Genomic DNA, 20,974 nt, shown 5'->3' with positions numbered 1-20,974 from the left:
GATGCCACCTCTCTTGTTTCCCACTACAGCATTCTCAGCTTATAAAAGTCCTACTGTTAGTCTCCAAAACCTACTACTACAGTTATTGCTGTCTGTATTAGTCTAATAATCTAGTTGTTCTTATTCTTACTGCATGATAATTTGGTCATTTGTAATGACAACACTTTCCCCATGTGGCTTCAGCACATTTTGTTAGCATATTCCTACCTTTTGTGTCCAGGTCATTACTGCAAACATTAATCAAAAGACTAGACTCAGAAAACTCTGCTCATAACCTCCCTTAGGCCCAGCTTCCCATTTCAGCACAGTATGTAGGCACTAATGTCTGCATCAGCCAATTCTCTCCCCTGTTTATGATTCCTCTGCTAATTTCTCTCTCTTCCACTCTCAACTAACAATTTCTCATGTCAAATGCTTTGCTGAAGTCTAGAATTACCTTCTGCATGTCTCTTGTCTAGAAAACCAGTTATTTTAACAAAGACAGACATTGGATTAATCTATTCTCCACTGGCTTTGGTATGTACCATTTACCTTCCTGTCTGCCATTATTCTTTCCCATAAATAAATTCTCAAAGCTAACATTCTGTCTGACAGACCAAGAAATTCACAGGTGCCAAAATCCCATTTTCTTTAAGCCTTCCTTAAATACAAAATTACTAATTTGCTAATCTTCAGTCATATGGCACCACCTTGACTTTACAAGTGTATTAAAAATTCAAGGACTTAATATTTTCTGCTTCTATATACCTTGGATGTTAATTCTATCTCCCCTTCCCTGCCCTTTATTTCATCCTCTGTATTGTGGTTGTTTTGTTTTCTCACGTTGTAAAGGATAAACTGACCCCAAATTTAAGGTTAGGAAGAAATTTTCCCCAAGACAGGTTGTCTGGGACTGTATGAGGAGTGGTACAGGAAAAATAGAGGGCGAGAGTATTAGCTCTCTTCTAGATCCTTCCATTTCCTAGGATTATCTGGAAATTTTACCAAACAGACCTCTGCTAATAAAGGGATGCGCTGTCATCAGTTTCTTCTTCTTCCTTTCTGTGATAAACTGGAAATGTGTCTGTTGGTCTTTTCTATAGTGCTGCAGTCTGCTGTAGGCTGCTGGGAAGTGTTTTGTGTTTTGTGAGCTAGGCTGTTGAATGCCATGTGCAGCCTTGCTAGAATAAAAATCTATTTCATGATGTCTCAAATGGGTGAGGGACAGGGTTCAAAAGCTCAGAGACGTTTCTCCATTCCCCTGACTTGAGATATCATTGCTTAACGGGAGTGACACCTGCAGAATAACTTACCAAGAGCTCTGGCTGAACATAAAGTGTTCAGTATCTTCTAAGGTTGGAGTTGTTACAACCTCAACTAGGAAGCGTGGGCTCTTCCCCTGCACAAACTCCATATAATCAAAATGTAGGAACAACTGGTGAGGAGCAAGGTCAGAGAATCAATGGGACTGCTCTCACAGGAAATCTTACATGAAATCTTTTTTCCTCTCCAAGAGGTGGACTGTAGAAACACTCACAAATGGCTTCTGGCAACAGCAAAACTTCCTTCACTGCCTCTTTCCTTTGTTATTTTTATTTTTCTCATACTTATACTCACATGTCCCTTGGGTTGACATCAAGGCATTCTGCTTCTTGGAATTTACCTTTGATAGTAAGAAAAGTTTTTCTCTGGTTAGTCGTTATTGTGTTCACAGCTGCAACCACCTCTGCAATTGGACTTCTGTTATTATTTTTTAATCCTTTCCAATGCATGATGTTTCTCAGCATTGACCCCAATGATTTTGCTGTTATTTTCTGCTTCCAGACATATGAAAGCAGAGTCCTTGCATACATCAGTGGGACCTGCTGAGGTCACCCTAGTAACCCCAATCCACCAGCATTAAATCATGTACCTTTCACTCCCTCCCTCATTAATTGTCCTTCCCCCTCCACACAGGCTACTCTAACGTGTCCTCCCCTTTGTGTACAAATCTCAAATAATAAAGTCAATGCCCTTGATACAGAAAGCATAAACCCTTTATTAGGACAAGTAGGACAAGGCAGCTGTTTATAGCTCTTTTCAAACTCAAACAGGCATTGCTACGTAAGTTATGCTCAGCTTCTCCTATGAGAGTTTCTTTCACGGACTGACAGATGTAGGTTTACTTTGTAAATTCTAAAATGAACTCCTGGGAGTCCTTTCCGTTTGTTTCTCAGCCCAAAGAAGGGTGCCCCCCATCCTGCTTCCTGAGAAAAGTTGACCAGGCAGAAAGGATAGGTTAGGAAGAAAGTTTGACTCAAGCAAAGTCAGACTGAGCTTGCATTTGATTTATCTGACAAAGCCGGTGCCAAAGGCCTGAGGAATAGCTCCTAGAGGAGCCATCAGGTATGCTGCTATTTTCTGCTGCTAGACAGACAGAAAGAATGGTGGATCATAGTTGTCTGATATTTTTTGTGAGCAAATTTGACACAGCAAAGTCCATTCAAAGAGCCAAAGAGCCTTGTGCCATGGGGCTGCCATGTTCCTGTTCCTCTTCTAGGTGGCTACAAGTTTTGCTGCCTTGCCTGACCTCAGATTCCTGTACAGACTCCCGTTAACTTTCTGAATGCTACGGCAGAGCTCCCCTGAAATGCAATGCAACTTTTCTTGGTGAAACCAGAGCAAGGAGGTCTTTTCTTTCCAAGGTAGAGACCCTGGAAGCTGACATAGGTTATCTTGACAAGTATACTGCAAAAAGTATATTGATCTCCTCAGCCTCCAGAGCTGCAATGTAAAAGGCAGTGTAACCGCATGCATGAGGGGGGTGTCTCTCCCCAGAACTGGATTTGCCAATGTAAGAGACAAAGGTTGAGCTAAGAGTGGATGGCTCTCTGCATCCAAGGAATAAACCAGCAGCTTATGTGCATGTGCCAAAACTAGTGCTGAGTTCATTTTTCCACAAACAGCAGAACGCCTGTGAGATGCCTATTCCAGGACCACCAGGAGGCCTGAAGGATAACGAAGCAGAGGCAGAGTAATCACCTTATAAAATCTCCTCTTGTTTCAACTCCTTCCTCCCCACAGCCTTTCAACAAGCCATGTGAATTGAGCACACAGTGCATGCAAGAGATGCATTTAGCCCAGTACCGGCAGGGATAAGACTTTGGATGTTTGGATCATGTTGCTGAAGTGAGCAGGAAAAGTGCTGACACCCTGCCTCATAAACAAGGCAGTGGAGTTTGAGGGCTCTTGTGCCCTGTATACGTGGGGAGCTTGGTCTGTCCTGAGGCACGTGGCAGGCAGGCACCTCACAGCTGCAGAGAACTGCATGCCAGGTGCCAGGGCACAGGACCAAAGGGTGGGCTCCTAGTTGGATCACTTTGCTCAGCTATTACCTCTGTGGCGGCCATGCTGCCTCCTAGGCTGCAGGGCATAGATCGCCCCAAAAGGGGGTGGACATAGTGGCATCAGAGCTGCGAGGATTTAGCACAGGGCTAAGCATGGCAAAAAAGTCTTGTGGTGAAAGGGTTCAGTGAAGGCAGGAAGCAGCTGTATCGTGTGGGGCTGGGATCTGTTTGCCCAAGCGTAATGACCTATTTTCCAGCTTTTCCACTCAGGTGACAATGTAGCAGGAGCTGGGCTGCAACTAAAAGCGTCTGTAATGAACCTGCAGCCCACGCTCAGGGAGGGAGCAAGGGGGGAGGCGGCCAGGTGGAAAGTTTAAAACCACAAGGCACAAAGATATTAACAAAAACCATCCCTCTTCTCAGCTTCCCTAACCCTATGAGCTTTCTGAAGATGAACTAGGCTTAGGGTGGACTGCAGAGGAAGAGCTCAGCTCCCTGGGAGGAGGCTGCCCTGCATGTGTTAACTGAGGCTCACAGAAAGAAAGGGAGCAGGACTCACTGATTCCTTGCACCAGCAGGCACAGGCGTGTGTCCCAATCCTGCCCCCCATGCCCTCCTTGTGCGAGGGTAGTCTCTACAATAGAGACCATGGCCCACACCAGTCTTCCCTTTCCGGGGGATGCTGCACATGTATTGCCTGTTTTTTTCTGAGGCTTAGTCACGCCTACTTGCCCTCCCAGGGTTGTTGGTAGCTCACATGGCTACTTGGGCATCCACTCCTTCCTAAGCAAGAAATTGCCTAGTGTACCATGCCTTCCACCAGAGCTGCCTCGCAAGGTGCAGAGCTGCTCCCACTCCAGGCACGTTGGCCATGCAGTGGAGGGTTCTGCCCAGCCTTCATCTTCCCCACCAAGGGACATTGGGAACCCTTGGGACAAGGGAAACCACTGTTTCCTTGGGCACCTAGGTGGGTTCAAGCTGCACCTTCAGCCTTTGCAAGCCCGGCATGGGAAAGCTGCTCTTGTTCACAAGTTTGATCTGTGCCACAGCTCTGCTTGCAGCAGGAGGTCAGAACTGTCTAACACGTTCTTCCCTCTGTCCTGTTTCCATCACATCATTATCTATTGCTTCACAGCACAAGCTGCGGCACTGTGCTGCTCAAACCCTCTCGTAATGCAAGTCCCCTATTGATCCTCTCTAATGTTCTCAGTGAGAAGGGGAAAGGAGGCTAGTTTGGGCTAACCTGTCAAGTTCACTTTGCCAGTCCAAGAGGAATCTAACACTTCTTTGAGAGACAGCCTCTTTGCTGGGCTCCCGTCTCTGCACTTACACTCCTAAGAGCAGCTTTTCTCTCCCTGACTTCCCAAGAGAGAAAGAGAAGACAATACGCACTTGACAGGCAGGAGAACTGCTCACCCACAGGGAGAGTGTGTCTAACAGCAACTTACGGTCTAACACCAACCAGCCCCCGACTCAGCACAATGCCTCCTCTGCTTGAATCCCTACCCCTTTCTCCTCTGACAGCAAATGCACCAGGACAGCCACTTCTGCACTTCCCAGTCCCACGACCTGAACACAAACCATCCAGTACCAGCAGCACAGCCGATTCCATTCAGGGCATCACTCACATTCTCTTGTTCATGGATGAACTATAAATGGAAGCAATTCCTGAGTCAGAAACAGGTGGAGGGGAAGAATGAACTAAAGTAAAGGGAAGTATGAATGAGGGAGAACAAAAGCAACAAATAAACACAGAATGAAGAGTGCACAAAAACAAATAAACAATACATCTGGGCATGTAATACAAAAGAAAGGAATGAAGAAAGGATGCAAGAATGATGATGTGTCTCATTAAAAATATGTGTTAATGCCTTGGGTCTGACTTTTTCAAAGTAACAAAATGATTTTTCTGCAGTACTTGCCAAGTAGATTTGATAATAACTGCTCAGTACCAGATCAGTGCTTTAATGGCCCAGGCAACCTGTCTACAGCTGTATTCCCTGGGCCAGTAGACATTGAAAACCTGGGGTAGATCCCCATTGACTCCCCCCAGCTGGCTGCAGGGCAGGTTGTGGAAGCAGATTCCTGGGAGAAGAGGCTGAATCTTACTGTGGGATGCTGGATAATGGTGAGTGGTTGTTACTGTGGGATGCTCAAAATTGGTTACAGATGGGATTTATCCCCTGTAACATATAATGCCTAAAAGCTAGATGTCCAGCCTAAACTAGCACATTGAGAAAAACAACACTCTTCAGGGACCTGTGTCTGTCCATTGACTAGAGGAATTAATAAATTGATAAAAGACACTAAACTTGGTGGTGGCTAACAATAGGTGAGACAAATCCTACTTTTTAAGATTGAAGCCTTTGCTGCAAGAGAAAATGACATACTGCATCTCCCTAAACAGACAGGCCTGAGCAGTTTAGTGCTATCAAAGGATGTGTGCCAATTATAGTCAGATACTGTTGAAAATCTCCTGCTCTCTCCCTTGTTCCTCTGGCTAGTGTGTATAATTACTTGTGAGTTATCCAGACACCTTTTCTGGGTTCCAAGAAAATCAGTTAAAGGTTGAAAGATAGCGTAGGAAGATGGAAGGGAGAATATAATTTCAGGGCATTTAGGCACTGGGCATGCAGGTGTGGGAAGGCAAAATAGCATACCAAAGTGCTCAAGCCTTATACCGTGCTTACCCTCACTCACCCCCCTGCCCGTTGCATAGGAGGCTTTGCAACCAGCATGGCACTTCTCTGGAGTTCTGCATTTACTAGGTGGGCAGTAAAGAGGGATCACCTTCATGGTGCCAAGAGCTCTGTTGCCTGACTCCAGGAACAGGCAGTGGTTGGCTTGTTTGTCAGCCAACACAGCTTCAATAGGTATGGAAGCCAAGAGAAGTTTGCAGACTGTAGGCTTAGGGCTTGACTTACAGCTGAGTCTGGAGTTTCTAAGCTGGGCAGCTTTGCCATGCCTCCAAACGCACAAGGGAGGCTGACACTGTTGCAGATGTTTTAAAAGCTGTCCTATCATTTATTCATGCAGCTGGGTTAATTCAACCTGGCTGCAATAGAAACAATGCTTACAATACACATTCTAACACAAGTTTTCACATCGAGCTAAAAGCTAAACTAACACAGCAAGTGGCATCAATAATTGAAATTGCTTTCGGGAGGGAGAGGATGGGCCAGGAAGGCTCCAGGGCCAGATCTAGGATGTGAAAGAGCAGAGACATCTCCCCCTGCATACAGGCTTGCTCCCTGCAGGTGGCCAGAGCTTGTCCAACAACTACTGCCTACTCATGGTCACCCTGCCCGGGCATTTGAGTTTGCCAGGACTAGCAGTGCCTGTTCTTCTTCTGCCCACTTGGGCCACAAAACCAACTGTGGCATTGGGCAAATCGTGCAGAAGCTACTGTAGGAGCTATTCCTGTCTGCCACCTGCTCTCCAGGGAATACCACATACCCTAACACTGGCTTGCTAAGTGTGGGTAGATGTGGGGACTGCGAGACAGCCCTTGCAGAGTCCATTCTCCCAACCTGTGCCAGTGTTCCTGAGCTAGTTTGATTGGAGTTGGATGGGGAATGAGAACCAGATTAGGTCTTAGACAGTTCTAAAATGCCAAAAGGTCTTTGAGCTGCTTCTTGCTCCCACACAAACAGCTCAGAAGTTGTGACTAGCCCTTGAGCTATAGTGCACTGGAGGTGCCAGCACACTATACTACACTGCCAGCCCTCTTCTTCCTGCAGCATGGACAGGAAAAATATCCAGGATGATAATCCTGGACCAGAATTTCCCCTGGCAATGCCTTGTTTCCATGCATGTCACACCGCTGGGTATGCAGCCATTGCCCAGCCAGCTCTCACAAGCAGTTGATGAAAATTTGCTTGCAAAACCCACCAACCATTGCTATCCCCAAGCTCAGAACTGACAGAGTAGGAGAGTGAAAGTACCTGCAAACAGCACAGTTACAACCAGCTGAATGTGTTTGGTTTTTCCTTCCTGTTTTAGAATATTTTTTAGTATATTTTAGTATATTTAGAACATTTTAGTACATTTTATGTCTACTTTTATCTTTGCCTTTCAGGAAGACGAATCAGCAATTTATTATAAAGAGGGGATGGCAGCACGGATTGTTAGTGCAAGAACATCATCTGTTGCCTGGAGAGATCAGATGCAGGTTTGAACCGCGAATTCAGATTCAGTTGCTTGATATATGTCCATGTACACACAGTCCATGTCCAAGATATGTCCATGTACACACAGCCTCAACAGCTCAGTTCTCATCTTTGAGCCTTGCTTTCTACATATGTAAATAGGATGACAGGGTCACTCTTCCATCGAACATTTGGAGTACGACATTGAGAGGTGCAGTGGAAACTGAGAGTAATGAGCATGACGGAATAGGGCCACCTGCTTTAATGGCCCTCCTGCAACATGCAGAGACAAGACAGGCAACCACAACATAGCAGCTCCTGGGCATTGACGCTGGGAGGCAGACACCAAGCTTTGCAACAGGGACTGTTCCCAGGAGCTGCTGACACAGAGTTTGTAGTCACATGTGAGGCAGAAGAACATGCTCATTTGCAGGAATGATGCCAAATTTAGGACTACAAGGAAGTGCCAGCCTATTGCTATTGCGATATTTCCCTGTCTGTGCAGAGGCTAGGTTTGGACTTCAGCAGAGTACCTGTCAGGGGAAGCAGCCCACACATTGCTTGCTGGAGAAAAAGAGGCAATTACTTTTAATTGTAGCTCTCAGCATGAAGGGACTGGAGAGAACATGTGTCTCGTTGCTGGCCAAATCAATACCCATACAGTATATTAAAAAAAAGAGCTGGACCAAAGGTCAGGTACCTGCAGCAATAAGCACCAGCAATTGCAGCAGGAATGAATTTTGAAATTTGGGCCCAGATTTGGCTCCTGAACTGGCATCCTCCAGTCTTTCCCTGGAGTAGAAGTGGTGTGTGTATTGGATTTAGGGTTTCCGTTTGGCTTGGTTCAAGAGAAACCACTGCAAAATTTAAGGGAGATAGAGAACATTTTGCAGAATGGGAGAATATAATAAAGGATCCAGTGCAAAGGACTTCCTGCCTAACGGAAAGGCAGCTCTCACTAAGAACTGTGCTTCTGCCTAATAAAAGAAAGACCCAGCTGAGCACTGGTCATCCCTTGAAACGTGTCTCTGAATGAGCTTGTTGCCCCCTGACTACACAGGTCACATCACCCTGCATGGCAGCCCTCACATCCACACTCTGTCCCTGCAAACTCCCCCTGCTTTCACTGTAGCAGTTCTCAGGATGGGAGAGGTGGTTCCCCTGTTCCTGATGTCCTCTTTTTATCACACAGACAGCTGTGCTTTCTCCTTTTCCCTCATCTGAAGGAGATCAGGACCAAGCAAAGGCTCATCTCAGTTCCCCAGGCCTATCTTTGCAGAAAGTCTGTCATCTTGGACAACGCTCAGAACAACAGGGAAGATTGGCTTTTCTTCCCAACACTTCAGACCCTGCTCCTGCGATGCTGGGGGCTGGCAAGTTAGCAATGGTTACAATGTGGAAGGCAGAGCAACAGGCAGGTGCTGAGGTAGTATAGTCTCAGGTATTCACAGGATTTTGCACCCCAAATTGCAAGACTTAAAAGAGGAGAGAGGTGTAGGCTGAGAGATGCATGCCTGTGTGACCAGGAGAGGGACACGATGAGAGAATTGAAGGGAACAATCCAGCAAAGGCAGCCACTGAGCAGAAGCAGGGAGGAAACCTGAGATCTTGTTCAGAAAAGGGGCAGCTCAGCCCAGTTTTTGGAGTGGGGATGTTCCTCAGTGCTCTGTGACTGCAGTGGTAATGATAAACCCTTAGTAGCATGCTTCCTCACGCAGGCTTCTTCATTATCACAAACAGGAGGACCAACACCCCTCTTATTATCCCCACAGTGCAGCTGGACAAACTGAAAAGGCCACCCATCTCAAAACTGGACAGAAAGAGAACCAGGTGTGGAGCCAGCATTCACTGCTCCCTGCTGGTCTCACAGCAAGGAGCAGATATTTTTCCTCCTCTGCCTCCCTTAGTACTTCCCAGAAAGCACCAGAGGTGCTGATGACCCCAGTCACAGAGTTTCCCAGCCACAAAACCTCCCAGCGTCACTAGTTCTACCACTCGACGGTGCTGAGCTCCTCAGGCCCTCTGAGGAGAGACTGAAATGAAAGGGCTGCTGATATTAAGGGGCAAACACGTTGCTGAGAAATGCATTGAGAGGTACCAGATAGGGAGTGGGAATGGTGAAGTTCCTGCAGAGTGGGGATGGAGGGGAGACGAGGTGGGGGTGCTTGCTGGTGCAGCCAGGGGCAGAGTGGGCTGGCAACTCCTTTACAGTGCAGGGAGGAGGGGAAGAGGTTTCCACACTTACTCCAGGACGTCCCTGTTGAACTGCTTCTTGCTGTTGCCCAGGAACTCCCCAATCATCTGGCGGCTGAGGCCCTTCCGCTGGAGCAGGAAGTGTGCCACCCCAATGGGGGTGTCCGGGATGAAGCCTCGGGAGATCAGGAACTGGATCCCTTTGTCTGGGTTTCTGAAAGGGAAGGACAGAGACATGGTGAGTTTGCGTGATCTCTTTGAGGCATTATTGCCTCTGGCTCACCTCATGGCTTGCAGCAATGCAGCCCTCAGTATGTGCATGGGCTCCTACGAGTTCATGTGTGTGGCAGGGATGGTACTGGTGGGGACAGGGAAAAGTGACTTGGGGGAATCCCCGCCAGTTGCTGCTGACGACAAAAGGATGCCATGGGACCTGCTGTGTCACTTGCAGCACCTGCTGTCACCTGGCGATCACAAGTGCCAACCCACTGCCACAAAGGATCCTGCTGCACGATACCAGCCTCATCAGTGACTCTCTTCTGCCATACGTCTGCTCCAGAGTAAAAGGCTCTTCTATCGTCCCTGCCCCAGCTTGGTTTGTTTAGGGTCCCTGTGAGGACATGATTAGACTGGGTGCCCCACACAGACAGCACAGGAAATATCAGGACGTTCAGCTGCTCCAAATGCAACCCACAGAGAGCTGTCCCCAAGGACCAGGGGTGAGAGCTGGGCACAGACCCTTTGCTTTAGGGGAGATAGGATTGCACTTTCTGTAGGGCAGACAAAGGCAAAGGGAAAAACGTGGCTGTGAAGAGACTTAGGAGACATTGCTGCCACGGTCTATGGGCAAACGGGGCTCAAGACACAAAGCGGGATAATCAAAGGTGGGCGCTTTTTCTGTAAAAAAAAAAATTCTCTTTTTCATACATTTTTAGTGCTCAGTGTTGAGTGACGCTTTCTACCTTCCTCACCTGAGCCTGCTGCTGGCTGCCTGAAGAGAAATCCCATGCTCATATTTGCTTATCTATCTCTTCCTCTGCTTCCCTCACCCTTAGCTGTGTTGATCTTCCCTTCTCTATTGATTTGCCCCCTCAGGCAGAAATCTCTGTGTGTGGGTAGGTGAGAGCACGAACCCGGAGAATGCCTTGTCAGAGCTGGGAGAGAGCTGCGTGCAGCTCCCAGACAGAGGGTTTTTCGCCCTCTGTGGCTGAGAGTGCCTCTCTCAGAACAGGCCTGGTGCTGAGTGGGCCTGGCTGCCTGGTTGTGGGAGTGATTTTCTGCTTGTTAGTGTGCCACTGTCTGTGCCCGCGTACGCAGCTCTTGGGGGGTAGTGCGTGTCTCTACGAGCACATGTTTGTGTGTGTCTATGTCCTGTACACGCAGATTTCTCTTGCGCCATACGTGTTCATCAGAGCCCATGCGTCTGCATGTTTTGGCTTTCTCCTCATGTCTCCTATAAGCCCATATGCTTGTATGTATCCTGGGAGTGGCTGTGAGCCTATGTGGTGCCTGTCCCACAGTACAGACAGGCATGAGTGTGCATGTGTGTATCCTGCAGGAGGTTTTCTTCCTGTATTTCAGTTTGCCCCACTGAAGGGTGTCTGTCATGATGCACTCTTGCTGAGGGGAATGAGCGCAATGCCAGGAAGATTTCCACATTTCTTTGGTTCTCGGAGCTGGTGAGTGGGGAGAGGCAAGAGGGTAGCTTCTTCATGAAAGGATGCCATACTTCCATCATTAACCCAAATTCAGGGACCTTTGTCAAGGCTCAAGAAGTGAGTTTGCTCAGGTAGTTTCCTGGGGTGAGGAAAGGATAGGATGAGATCTCAGAGCATGTGAATGCATGATATGCACAGGCACAGACTGTGATGCTGTCAGGTGGTAAAGGATGTGGGTGAGCAACATATGTCTAGCTATAAGGGGATCAGCATTCAGGAGAATGGCCTGCTCCTTACAAGGGCCTCATGGGTATACAAAAAGTAGATGGGCTTGAAATAGTTCTGCTTACTCTGTAATGTCACAAAGAAAATATCTTGGGCAGTGTGGCATCCCCGGAGAGAGTGTCTGGGGGAACAAGTCGGACCATTAAATTTACGAACAGGAGAGCTGCAAGATCTGATATTGAAAAACCCAGGCCTTCTTCAGGGAAAAGCAACAGTGCACCTTCTTTATTATCACACAGATCTCCTGGTTCACCTTTGCAGAGCACAGGCAAAGGTGCAAAGCTCATATGGTCAGGGCTAAAGTCAAGCTAAGCAACAGAGATTCATAAAATGCACCTCCACCTGCACACTTTGGTATTTGGCAAGGGACAGTATGGTGTTCACAGCACAAGGATGATCTCAGCCACACTGGTGTGACTCCAAAGCCACTGGACTGACTTTGGATTCACTCCAGAGGAGCTGGGAGCTGAATGTGGCCAGAAAAATGCAGCTCACACACTGGCATGGATGTGCAGATTTCTGTAGAGATGGCACACGCAATGCAAGAGGATATAGGATAAAACAGTCCAGCTGTGACAGCCCTCCTGCACTGCCTAGACTATAACTCAAATATACATGCACACACTATTCTTCCACTAACAGCAGCCTTTCATCAGTTTTTCTTTGGATTCAATTTGTTCTCCACAAAATCCTGATAGCAATACAGCATCTCTGCCACTGAACACCTGCAGATGTATCCCATGTACTGCAGCATGTGGCTTTTACCCAGATGTGCAGCAAACAACTCCCCTTCCATTTCTCCTGAGTCTGATCCCTGCTATTTTCTGTAGTGTTGCAGGGGTGTTAAGCACGGCCAGCAAATGCTGCGGGATTCCTCACGTCCTGCTGGCTTTCCCTCTGCCCACGCAGCCAGCTGCCCACACACGCTGAGTTATTACAGCAGCGCTGCATAATGAAGCGCTCTCCGTTCCAGGGATTCCACCCCCTCACTGTGGAGTAGGGATGGGGAAAGCGCCACAGCAGCGCAGCATCGATGTGTTCCCAGGGGCCTGCTCCGAGCCAGAGCGCTGCTTGCAGAAAAAGCAACTCAAGGCTGGATAGACTATGGCAGATGGTGCTAGTAACTGGAGGCTTTCAGCTCCTGGTCTAGGGGAGCAGTCAGCAAAAGGATGTGCACGCAGGCACGCACAGCCTCAGCTCCATGCCCTGTGGGTTGGTGCTCGCATCGCAAACCCTAGAATGGTAAACTGGCCCCTTGCTAGAAATTGGCGGGGAAACCAACAACCAAATAACTGCAGAAAGCTGAAAGGCCTTCTCAGTCCCTTGGATTGAGGTACACTACAGTGTCACAAGGGGAGCCATGTGTCCCTTAGATCCCGCTCGGAGAATAAAAAAAAGGCTTCACTCCCCAAAGCTAACAGGTCAGTTCCCTCCCTCCAACGTTTTGTCAAGAAAACTGAGCCTTACAGGTTACCGCAATTATTGCAGCAGCTAGTTTCACGGGAGCAGGGGAGGCCTGGCTAGGAAGTTGTGTTTCAAAGCTCCACAGTAAGTGTTCTGTCCCACAGGGACCTGCAAGATGCAGTGAACCCAGGTCACTGAACGAAGGAGGATGGCAGAGCTTCTTCCCCAAAACAGAGCTGGCACTGCTGATCTGTCACATTAAAGTGTGCCAGGCAGACTGGGGGAGGAGGAGGGGCTGGAAAAAAGCATTTTCACTCCTGCTTTATCTTCACATCAGTGCTCATGTCAACTGTGCAGGAACCAAAGGAAAACACATTGGGTGGAGGGACTCCTGCCAAGGACAGCTGAGATACTGAAATACTTAGTAGCAGAGACGTGAGCCCCACGACCCCCTCCAGAAATACACTTATCCCAACACAAACACCAGAACATCTGTGTGGACCTGGAACTCTCTCTATCATAATCAACCCCCACCTGTGTCTGGTGCCTCCCTTCTCTCATTCCAGCCTGTTTGTGTTTATCAGGCAAATTGGTGTGCGCCCAGAGCCTGACTTTGTTATATACACATGGACCACCTGTTCACAACCTAGTCTCAGAGCTAGTAAAATGTTTTCCTCAGTTCTGTAAGAGTCCCAAATCTGTCTGCTCTAACATCACTTCAGTCTGGATGTGCTCTGGGCCCAGCCCTAAAAACCTCTCTTCCAGGTTCCTGCCTCCTGGAGTCCACAGCCTCCATACTACACATATATAAATCCTGTGCATTGCCCCCCTTGCCTGTGCAAAACTTCTGCCTAGGACTGCGTAATCTTTAGTCCTCGCTCTGACCAAAAGGCCCACGCTAATGTGTGGCAAAACGTTCTTCTAGTACAGGTGCATTAAATCCCCAGCACCTTCATCAGGGGACTCAAATGGAAACCGAGATAGTGTAAGATGAGAGTGTGATGATGGAGCAAAACCCAATATTTCTCATGGCTTGCTTTGATGAGAAAAGTCTCATCAAAAGGGAATGAGTAAATCTAAAGCTCCTTATAGGAGCTCAGCTGCTTTCTGCCAATCCAAAATAGACTATGTGTGACCCCTCGAGTTAACCTCTTCAGACGGTAATCTCTGGGCTGCTCTACTTTTGCTTTCACACCTACAGCCTTTTCATAGGATATCAGACTCAGACGTGTGAGAGACTGAGATGACTAAATCTGGTCTGTCAGGTCAAAATCTACCCAAATACCAGAAGGAAAATGACAGCCAGAGCACTCATACTCTGGGCTAACTAAGCTCAGCTCTACCTCTGTCTCTCTTTCTTTACTTGGAAATGCCCCATGTTAAGTAACCAGGGCTGGGTTTACATCCCCAGCTACGCTTGTTCCTTTGCAACAGAGTGGAGCGGGAGCCTAGGCTCAGCTGGTGGATGCTAAATGGACAGCAACTGGGACTGAAGGTTCAGAATTCAGGAGAGCATGGGCACTACTCATGGGGCGCTGGACTTGTTCCTCTGTTGGGCAGAAGATCAGGACAGCACTTGGGGGACTTTAGGGAAAAAGCTTCTGGGCAGCCAACCCGTGGTCTGCATTGCATACCCAGAGGGTCATGCCCTTGAATACAAAAGAACTTCTCTGGAGATGGATCTAGATCAAGAGCTTGCCATCTCTTGTTCCTGTGAGGCATGAAATAGGCTGGGAAATACAAAAGAAGAAAAGTCACTTACATATTAAAGAGGTTCAGCCCAATGCGGTAGAGGCGCTTCCTCATGGTGTCTGTGGAAAGTGTGGGGGACTTGCAGCTAGCTGGGTTCTCGCAGTGGTACCTTGGGAGGCTGAGGATCATGGCCTGCAGTGCTTCTTTCGAGGACACCTCAGAGGCTGACTTGGCTGAAGTGGAGGTGCTGCTGCTGCTCAGCTGCTCCGAGTTGTCTGCATTCTCAGACTCAGAGCCTTTGCTTTGCCCCGTCTCGTTGCTAGCATCAAACTGGAGCTTCTGCACTGCCATCTGCCCAGGCTCAGCACTGCTGTCTCCTGTGCCATTAGTACTGACATTCACCTCAATGAAATTGTGGCTGTTCTGGAGAGCTCCAGACTCAGGTAAGCTCTCTGGGGCAGACGGTGGTTCGTTGGTTTCTCCCTCCCCTTCTCCTGGGCTTTCTTCAGCCTTGGTAGCGTGAGAGAGCCCAGCCTGGGCATTGCTGCTGAGGCAGTTCGCCATGGACACCGAGGTAGACGATGAGACAGAGATGTTCTTGTTGTCGATCTGGACTGTGACATCTCGAAAAGCCATCATGAGAGTGCTGCTGCTCTTGGGTAGGGTATCTGGCAGGAGCCCTTCCTCCTTCTCTTTGTCCTGCAGCTCAGTTTCTAAGTCTTGGTTTGGCTGCATTGAGCTGGCACTGAAAGTCTCCCTTATCTGGTATGAGCCCCCATCTTGCAGTGAGCACATGGTCTTCAGGCTCCAGGTGCTGAGGGCGTCATCAATAGACTTGGCCAGGGACTGAACTTGTTCCGTGAAGGAGTCTTCCAGCTCAGTCAGTGCCCCACTGATGGTGGCTGGCAAAGATGGGGACCTTACCAAGGGGATGCCCACAAAGTTGTACCCCTCCACCAGGGCTTTCTCAGCAGAGAAGCTCTCTGAGTTCTGGACCCGGACTTTCCTCAGAGAGATGCGGCGTGGCATGCGGCTCTCCAGCAGTGAGTTGCGGATCTTCTCAAAGTTCTTGCTGAGCTGGTACTGCCGGAAAGCAGTCTGGATGGTGCAGGCTGCCCTGCGAGATACCAGGTGACCTCCGTATTTGTGCTCTAGCATTTCGATCTGAAAGACATACAAACAGGAGAGATTATTTTTTGTTAATTGACTTCTGATGGCTTTCTGTAACCCCGGTTCCTACACTGATTAGTCTGTAATGACTGTCAGAGGAAATTCTAACACTGAATTAGCTTTTTCCTGTATTGCCATGCCCTTGATTTTAACGGAAGGCCCCCCTTTGGGCATGGCTGGCTAAAGCATCAGTACTGTGAGCTTCCTCACAGCTGTAATGTGATCATGCCTCTTCCTAGAGTGCCAGCCATACAAGCTGGAGCCTGGAGTGCCCCTCCCTTGCAGACCCACTTCTGATGGCCTTTAGGGCAAGCTCATCACTGCAAATAGTGTTCCAGCAATATGTCTTGCTGCTCAGCAGTGCCCTGGTAATGTCAAGCATCATCCTTTGTCTCAGAGTGTTACTAATGCTCCTCCCCTCCTTAGTCACCTTAGGAAATACTCTCAGGGAAAGGAGAAACCATCCAGAAAAAGGAAAGAAAAGCTAATTTTTAAATGCAGAAAATGCTGGCTTGATCATAGAAGCTAGTGAGAAACATCAGCTTCCACAGAAGTTAGTGGAGGCTGGCTTTGTTCAGCATCTTTTAAAAAGCACTCTGAATCCCAAAGTGTCTTCCTTTCTGATATCTTTCAGGTCTCAGCCAGCAGTGAAGTGAAAACTATCCAAGAAACGAAAGTTTTGAAAGATAAAAAATTCTGATTTTAAATGTTGAGACAAGATATTAAGAAAAAGTAGCAGGAGGATTTACTCCTTCCTGAGCTGGTAACAACAAACACACATGTAAATACATACACACACAGTTAAGTGGCATCTCAACAGGCTTCAACAAAGCAAGTATGTATGGTAATTTCTCTTCCGTAGTCTAGTATTTATACTTCCTGGTAATCCCCTCACTCTTCCCCTGCAGCTGGGGCTTCACTAACATGCTACAGGACAATGACAGATGACTTGGTTCCAGTGAGTGACTGATGGAGAACAAGGGGGACAGTGTGAAGATGATGGTGGATGATGGGATTGAAGAAAAAAGAAGGATGAACTAGAATTACCTTCACTGAGGTTTTGGCTGAACTATGAGCTAAACTCTACATTGTCGGCACTTCACAGGGCAGAGCGCAGGTGTAGACTGTAGTGTTTATACGTGTGTGTGCACATGTGGAAAAGCCAAAAAAAGGTGAAGTGTAGGACTGGGAGTGCTGGTAAAATCAGTCCTGAATTCCTGATTCACAACATCACTCATGTGGTGAGTATGAGCTCATTAGCAGATCCAAAGGATGAGTTTTACTGACTGCATCCTTATCCCCAGAAAGATACCACTTGCCCCTCACCATGCCTTGCTGGCCCAGTACTCGCAGGATGAAGGACTGAGCTCACAGAAGATCTGAGATTAAGTGCAAACAGTTTTTGTAGTCAAAGTGAGACTGAGGCATGAGCCTCACCTTGCAGAGTCATGTCATGTCATCTGCTTCCTTCTTCTTTTCCTTTTTTATAACACTACACAATTTGCAGATAAAACCATCAGTGAGTGATATAGGTACAAGTGAAGGCCTGGAATGACAGCTGTGAGAAGTGTAAATCACCTCTGGCATCTTTCCAATACTAACTGCTCTGGAAGTTGGGGAAGATGATATGATCTTGGGAGATAACAGGAAGAGAGGAACAACATAACCCCAGCCATTCTGTCCCTGCACTGGTATCCTGGCTGCTGGAGTAAGTACTGAAGGCCTTGCCCTCTGGCACCCCATCACCCCAAGCAGCAACAGGTCTAGGGATCTTGCCGCACTGGATGACAGGCTGCCATTTCTGGAAGGGAGCAGAGGACACACACATCCTTTTATATTTCCCTTGCTGGAAGTGAAGCAGGGACCCTTTGCCTTGTGCTCAAACACAAGGTAGGCTTCTGTTTTCTGTTTGCCTTGCCCTTGAATTCACATCTGTCCAAAGCAAGCATCGAAGCTCAGCACTGAGAAATACTAGCAATTTGTTTAGCAATAGGGTTGGCCACTGCAGTTGTAGAAGTAGCTAGCTCAGAGTTCTGCTTACCCCTAATTTAAAAAACATTGGCCTAATACTTGCCCTGCTGCCCTCCCAGAAAGGGTCTGCAGAACTGGTGCTAAAAATCATCCACACAATGATCATGGATTCAGGTTCATTTACCACAAGACCTGTCAGTAGGCTTTTTGGATAAACATGGTCTCTGCTTATGCCCGGAGTTTGATGTGGCAGGAAAGATGAATACAGGGACAAGAAGAGATTGTGGGTAGCAAGCAGAAGGGTTTTGCAGGGGTTCTTTGTCCTTCTTTCCAAAATGACCATCTTAAACCCCACCATAAAACCAGCACTCCTGCCATGTCTCTTCAAAGTTGGCCTTCCTGGGAAGAGACCGAGTTATCCCTTGGCCCTTCCTTTCAGGAGGAAGGCTCATGCAGATAAATGCAAATTAAACGAATAACCCGCACAGGCCCAACCCAGACAGTTATTACTGACAGCTGACCGTAAGCACTTAATATAACGGTCTGGTTAATCAAAATGTAGAGTTAATTGTGTTGGGAGGGAAAGAGGAACAAATGGGAGGGACAGACACAGCTATCTGAGGGACAGAATAATAGTAAGATGCAAAATAAGGCAGAAGCAAGAGCCTTATAATTATCTGAGGTTTCCAAGGAGGGACAGGCATTCTGAAAACATGAAATTCATATGCTCTGATCTTATTAGAGGCCAAGACAAGATGTCATTGCTGATCTGAAGTAAAAGGCCAGTTTACCTCATGCCACGACAGTTCCCCAAAAGGCAGACTTTAATAACGGCTAAGAGGAGAGATCCTTCTAAAAGTCTAAATGAACGGTGCAAGCTGTCAGTACCTTGATAAAACATCACCAGCTTATTGCAATCCATTATCTCAGTCCTCCCAAAGGGCTAAGGCATTAAGGAGCAGAACAAGATGTAAAGTGAGAGGACTCCCAACCTAGTCTGTTCTCCAGTTCATATCAGGTGTGTAAGGATGGATTCTGTATATGGTCCACTGCCATCCGGCCCTGTCCAAAGCAGGGAGAGTCCTACAGTGTCTTGCGGCTGGGGTAACAAGGACTGGGGACTGGTCCAAAGGATGCTTGAGAAGACTGGCAAAGCCAGAAGCAGCACCCCCCATAGAGAAGTGCCCTCCCCACCCTTGCTTGGTAGGAGTGGGTCTCTGTCTCTCTCTCCTTGATGTAGCCCAGCCATTTACTGTTTACTGATGTCTGAGACATTGGCATTTGCTATCAGGTCGAGCTAACTGACACTCAAGAGGAATTAAGGATTTCACACAGCTGTTGGCCTGTTTTCTTCCTCTTGAGAGGAGGAAAGGGCATCCATTAGCACCACTGCAGTCACAGGTAATAGAGATGTATGTCTGGCTTGCTGGAGGAACCTTCTCTTCCCATTTGAGAGGCGAGAAAGGCCAGACATGATTGGCCTTTTCTCACTCCTAATAAACCCTATGAATCACAAGTAATTGCCTACTTAAAGCTACTCTTCTCTGGGGAATGATCTGACAGCCGGCACCAAAGGAAAGGAAAAGCAGGAGTGGGGTCAGGAGGATTTCAAAGAATAATTAGCTTAATACATTTCTGGGCCTCAATATGAACACTCAGTCTGAGCAATTCAGGCCTTGTGGTTGAATTAGAAATGGCTGGGAAATACCCATTGCCATGAGGGATTGCACATGAAGGGAGCTTTAACAAGGTTAGCCTAAGGCAAGCCAAAGTGCGAGGCCTGGATATGGCCAAACATTTGAAGTGCACACCCCCTGGCTTTGCTGCCCATAGGCATAAATTCATAAATCTGCCAGGAGAGATTGGGCTTGATCTTATTCTCAGTTAGCACTGGTTTTCCACCCAGGTTGCCACTGAGCATGGCGACATGCCACCAAGTTAGCAAGAAGAGAATCAGGCTCAGTGACAGAATCTGAGTCACACAAGTCAATGCATGCATTGTAAAAAATAAAAAAAAGACATACAGAGCATACATGTTTTATCCCCATTCTTAACGCCTCTCCCTCCCACCAACCTTTCACAATGGAATGACATTGCTATAAGGGCCATGTGTTAATGGGACGTTTTCCCTCGTACATGGGACATCTGCCACCCTTCAGCGCAGCAGAAGAGTATGTACGACTGAAAGCATGTTCCTCTCTCCTGTGATCCCCTCCATTTTCCCAACATTACAACAGAGCCTAAACATAGGGGAACTTTAGCACTTGAGTTTACTTTCCAACCACCCAGCAGTGTACTTCTGCTCTGCGCAGTGTCAGCATGCTCTGTTTCATGGGATAGAGAGCAAGGAGAGCCATGACTGCACTCATCAACCCTCTAGTATGACGCTGAGGGGCAATGACTGGTAGATAACCTGCACCTCCAAGCCATGCAGAAGAGGCTGTATGCTACCCTCCTTCCTTACCAGCACTCAGTCCTCTCCCAAAAGCTAAATGTGACTTCAACTGCCCTGTGAGACTAAAAATGCCTCCTTCCTCCTGTTTTTCTTATTGTAAGTTTTATTAATGTATTACAGTTTGTGCTATGAATAGGGAACTACTGGGACAGTGCTGTGAGGGTCCTATCACACTTATTCCCTTTCAAGAGAACTACCTGACAAGTAAGTTGATAGGAATACCTATGAAAAGGACTGGAAGACTGGAAGAATTAATACTCTTCAATCCCTGAAAATCTCCCCTTCCAGAGCTGGAGAGAGCACACATCCATCAGGCTGGAGGAGCACACATACAGTAAGCCCCCTTTGCTGTGAAAAGTGGTTTCACCTATGAGATAGGCTAGGTCCCTGCAAGGCCAGTACTGCAAGGCACCAGAATTTAATGAACAAGCAGCTAACATGTCTCTCTCACATGCACCCAAGGCAAGTCTGGCCTCTACTGCAAGAACAGTGATAGGACAACATGACCTTAAACCTAAAATAACACAGGACAGACACTCCTCAGGACAAATCAGAGCAGCTCTAGGACACCGAGGAGGCTAAGCCCATATATAGCAGCCAAGATCTGGCCCACCCTGAGGATATGTCACATCAGTTTGTGAAGCCAGTTAATTAGTCTCTCTCGTTTCTTTTCCTGGTGTGAAGCAAGAATTC

At 47.6% G+C, this 20,974-nt stretch overlaps 1 protein-coding gene across 1 annotated transcript in view; it reads right to left on the bottom strand.

The window, feature by feature from the left end:
• The window catches only part of IQSEC3 (IQ motif and Sec7 domain ArfGEF 3), a 100,139-nt gene that overhangs the window by 13,328 nt on the left and 65,837 nt on the right, over nucleotides 1-20,974 (bottom strand). The window contains exons 4-5 of the mRNA XM_075158700.1: nucleotides 14,756-15,849; nucleotides 9,699-9,860 (exon numbers count right to left, since the gene is read on the bottom strand). Coding sequence (XP_075014801.1) covers nucleotides 9,699-9,860; nucleotides 14,756-15,849 — 1,256 coding nt within the window. The remainder of the gene's footprint in view (nucleotides 1-9,698; nucleotides 9,861-14,755; nucleotides 15,850-20,974) is intronic.

Source organism: Calonectris borealis, chromosome 1 (assembly GCF_964195595.1).
Source record: "Calonectris borealis chromosome 1, bCalBor7.hap1.2, whole genome shotgun sequence".
NCBI lineage: Eukaryota > Metazoa > Chordata > Aves > Procellariiformes > Procellariidae > Calonectris > Calonectris borealis.
Note: the sequence above shows the minus strand (reverse complement) of the source record. Positions and strands in the feature narration are given on the sequence as shown.